Source organism: Helianthus annuus, chromosome 9 (assembly GCF_002127325.2).
Source record: "Helianthus annuus cultivar XRQ/B chromosome 9, HanXRQr2.0-SUNRISE, whole genome shotgun sequence".
Lineage (NCBI taxonomy): Eukaryota > Viridiplantae > Streptophyta > Magnoliopsida > Asterales > Asteraceae > Helianthus > Helianthus annuus.
Window position 1 is genome coordinate 120,900,224 of NC_035441.2, and position 4,376 is coordinate 120,904,599.

The 4,376-nt window shown below is 37.5% G+C and overlaps 1 protein-coding gene across 1 annotated transcript; it reads left to right on the forward strand.

Annotated features, from left to right (window-relative positions):
• Positions 1-3,297: 3,297 nt before the first annotated feature.
• LOC110874607 (calcium-binding protein CML38-like) lies at positions 3,298-4,161 on the forward strand. The gene has a single exon (XM_022123154.2). It carries the CDS (start codon positions 3,478-3,480, stop codon positions 3,907-3,909), a length of 432 nt encoding a protein of 143 aa, XP_021978846.1. The 5' UTR covers positions 3,298-3,477; the 3' UTR covers positions 3,910-4,161.
• Positions 4,162-4,376: the final 215 nt, after the last annotated feature.

Sequence of the window (4,376 nt, forward strand, 5' to 3'; positions counted from 1 at the left end):
GGCGAGGATGTAACAACTCTCACTAAAATTATTACCTATTATGTTAATTGTCCAATAAAGAAACCCTAATTGAGAAGCCCAAGTAATCCTGCATATACCCTAAAATTTTCAGAACAATCAGAATCAGGATCAGGGCCCCTAAAACTTGGGGGGGGGGGGTAAACGCTAGCTGACGATTATCTAAACAGTTTGCTGTAGGAAATGAATTTAGTCAAACGACTAACTCAGCTGAGCTACCCATGAACGTGGCCACCCTATGCTAGAAGGAGACAGGTCTCCCTGTCGCGCCACGCGAGGGAACCAAAATTCCAGCATAAATAGGGGGGTTGGCACTTGAATGCTGGTGTTCGTTCGACGTTTAAATTCCATTTGTGCACTGAGATATCGCCTAATTACTACAAATACACACAAATCACTAAACGCTGCCGCGATAAACAGGGTAATAACTCAATCGCTATTACGATTCAACGTCCGATCGATTGAAACTATTCAACGAATGTTTAAGTGCTGCTCAAATTAGGGTTTATACTTTGTCATTCGTCGTTAATTCGATGGATGTTTAAGTATCGCACTTTGTCATTTGTCATGAGGGTTTAATCTCGTGAATTGTCGTAAATGTTGTATTAGTTACTAACCCAGTTCGTGTGCATTGTTATTTAAATTAGGTTAACAGGCTAATCAGTAAGCTAAACTCTGCCCGCATAAATCTGCAATGTGAGTCATTCTCTATTTACCAAACTTGCTTTCAAAATCATGTTTGTTTTCAAAGTTATAATTACAGGGATTAAGTCTTTGTAGTCTTCATTACAGCCGGTATGTGGGGTTTTGTATACATTACTTGTTATCCGTCACCATTGGACAACGAGTCAGCCAAGGGGTGATATGACCATAGTCACAGACACCATTGGACAACGAGATAGCCAATGGGTGGTCGAGTGACAAATACCGTGGGTATATGGTTGACATGTAGAAACATTGTAATCGCTCTTAATAGTGTAAATTATAACAATTCGTCGGTTTAAACAAAAAGAATGATTCACTTAGTATTTCCCCGCTGATAAAACCTTTTTCAAACATGTTTCAGGTCATCTGATGTGATCCAGGAAAAGTGCCGTGAAGCACTACAAGCTTAAGGAAGTGGCTCAATATAAATAAGTAAAGAAACATGTTTTGTAAAATAAAGATTTCCCAGTGAAATCATTTTATTGTAAATTACCGGGTTTATTCCTAATTATGAAATAAATGGGCATTTCAAGTATTAAAAGATCCTGTATTAAAGTCTTCCGCTGTCGCCTAAATTAAATACCACGGGGTTCCTGTCTCGCGGCTCCGGACCGGGTCAAACCGGGGCTGGGGCCGTAACACCAACCCCCGCCAACCAACACTCCATGAGATGAATCTCCATTCATACCTCCCCGACATATATCTTCACCCAACACAAGATCATGAATCCCTTCGAATGTCATACTACTAGTCCCCACAAAAGAGTCACAGTCCTAGACCAGTTATCCGACAAAGATCGTAACAACATAGAGCTTTCAATTCACCATCTAAATCTATCCTAATAGATTCTAATTTCTGCAAATATGAATTAAGTTTGTTTACATGACTTGTCACCGAGCTTCTTTCTTTCATTCTTGTTGTCATTAGCTCACGCAACAGAAACATTTTATCGACATATAGTTTCTCATACATGCTTCATGCTGAAAGAGTCTTCATCATGCCATAAGTTGTGGTTTCCTCCATTATACTGAAAGCAATGCTCCTCATCTAAACAAGAGTAATCACTGCCTTCGCTCTCTTATCCAAAACGATGGTTCCATTTTCTTTCGTTTTACCCTCGTTAGTAGAGGGGACAATCATGACCCGTATGAATAAATATGGGTTGATTTGGGTCCTTTTTAATTTACTATTGATCAATTTGGGCTTTCTTTTAATGATTAATGGGTCCAAATGGGTAATTCTAAAACTTTAAAAGATATTCACGGGTCCACTTGGGTTGATAGAATTAGAACAACGGGTCCATACGGGTCATTAGGGTTTTTAGAAGAAACCACGGGTCAAACACTGAACATCATCTTCATCATCGACGTTCATAGAGGATTAGAATCATATACCAGTACCCGCAGAGCATCATCTTCATCATCTTTCGTACTAGGTACATTATCTTCATTCTCCAGTACTTCATCGTTTATCATCGATGTTCCTCCTTACATTCATACGCTTCAGCACCGTAGAAATTCATTCATCAATCGAGGTATGTGCTGATTAGTTTATAGTTAAGGGAGGCTTGAGTTGGATCTACGGAAATTCATTGATTTTTAGTTCGAATTAAGAGTTAGGATTGTTCTGTTTTTTAATTTGTGATTCATGATTTAGCTAATGCTTGTCAAAATGTGATGGATATTCTTATGATACAGATTGTTCTGTTCTTTAATTCATGATTTAGTTGAACAATAAGTTTGGAATGGGGTTGTTATTGTGTAATTTGGTAAATGATGAGTCACTCTTCTTCTTCATCAAGGTTTCTGCAACTTCGAGAGCTCAACTATCGTAATTTAACTCTTTTTAAAAAAAATATATATATTTCGTTTTCTTCTCATCTCTTTCTAATATTGCAGATTTGCAGGTTTCCTAATGTTTGCTCAAGGATCTCCGAATACATAAAACGGGAAAAAATAAAAATTACACTTTATCAAAAAAGTTGAGGGGTATCCCGGATTACCCCTAGTCCTCATATAGATCCGTCCCTGATTATAGGGTTGCATAGGCTCGAAATTTTGAGTATAAGCTTGATACCTTTTCTCAATGTAAACTCGAGTGTAACTTAATGATTCTAAAATCGTCATGATTTTGGCTCAAAAATTTTTAACACTTCAAATACATTTATTTTCGGTAATTAAACTTATTTTAAGTATTCGCAAAATTTACACTCGATGATAACAAAAGTGTTAATATGCAGGGGCGGACCTAGAGTGATTCAAGGGGTAACCTCCGTTGTCCCTTGACGCTCCGACGGTAGTTTAATTTTGGAAATATTTGACATTTTTTCAATTTCGTTACCTTTTTTTATTGAAACGTTACCCCTATGCGGATTTTCTAGATCCGCCAGTTTTAATATGAACCTACACCTTAACATACTAGCGTCACTGCTTATGACACTTTAACGTTTATAGCCACATATACAAAGAGAGTAGACATCAAAAATGCTTTGACTTTGTTCAACCTAAGATGTAATGTTGATGTCACGGTATGGTAATATCAGAAACGGAGAGGTCCATTCCAAATTTCTTTAAATTAAAATTGTTATTTTCAACCTATCATTTTCGTCAACCACGCGCTAAGGATATTCTGGAACTGCAGCCCAACCCAATGGCAATATATATAGCTCAACTTCTCATCAAGGAATTATCAAAAACGTAAATAAACAGTTAAGCTTCGTATATTCAGTTTTGGTGTGTAAAGCTAGTAGCTTTGATGGACAAACAACAACAATACAAACGTGTATTCACACATTTGGACCAAAATGGTGATGGCAAACTATCGCCACTGGAGCTCCAAGTTTGCATGGGGAAGATCGGTGAAGAGTTGTCGTTGGAGGAGGCGGAGATGGTGGCGGAGTTGATGGCCTCGGAAGGTAATGGGTTGTTGAGCTTTGACGATTTGGTTAAAGTGGTTGAAAGTGCAAATGAGGATGAGAAAGTGAATGACTTAAAAATGGCTTTTAAAATGTATGAAGAAGTAGAGGGGTGTGGTTGTATAACTCCCAAAAGTTTGAGGAGAATGCTTAGTAGATTGGGCGAGTCGCGAACTGTCGAAGAGTGTGAGTTGATGATCGCGAAGTTTGACCTCGATGGCAATGGCGTTGTTGATTTCGATGAGTTTCATCACATGATGGCATGCTCGTGACTCGTGAGTTACACGAGTTTGATACTAATTGATTCAACGTACAGAAAAAATGAATTTATAGTTTGCATGCATGGTATGATTAACTGAGATATATATTTGATTTATTCAATTCGTGTTATTTCATTTTTCTACGGATCATAGTTGCTTCTGTGATTAGTGTAATGTGAGTTGTTTTGTATTTGTGAGGATTCATTTTTTCGAGTTGTAAAAGTCCTTTTACAATTGGTTGTATAATTAATACCATTCTTATATGTTGTATTTTGTATATATACATACCCTTGTTATGACTTTATCAAGTTCAGAATTCCAATACGTACCCTTGTTATGGCTTTATCAAGTTCAGAATTCCAGGTTTTCAGATTTCAATCCAAGTAGTTTGTTGCGTATCTAAGTATCGGGCACTCATGACCTAGTGGTCTTGTGGTTTGGTACTTGCTCCTCATAAAAGTGGTGTGTGTTCAAATCGT

What these genes read in the sequence shown, in the direction of transcription:
- LOC110874607 (XM_022123154.2), top strand. Translation starts at nt 3,478, where the DNA reads ATGGACAAACAACAACAATACAAACGTGTATTCACACATTTGGACCAA.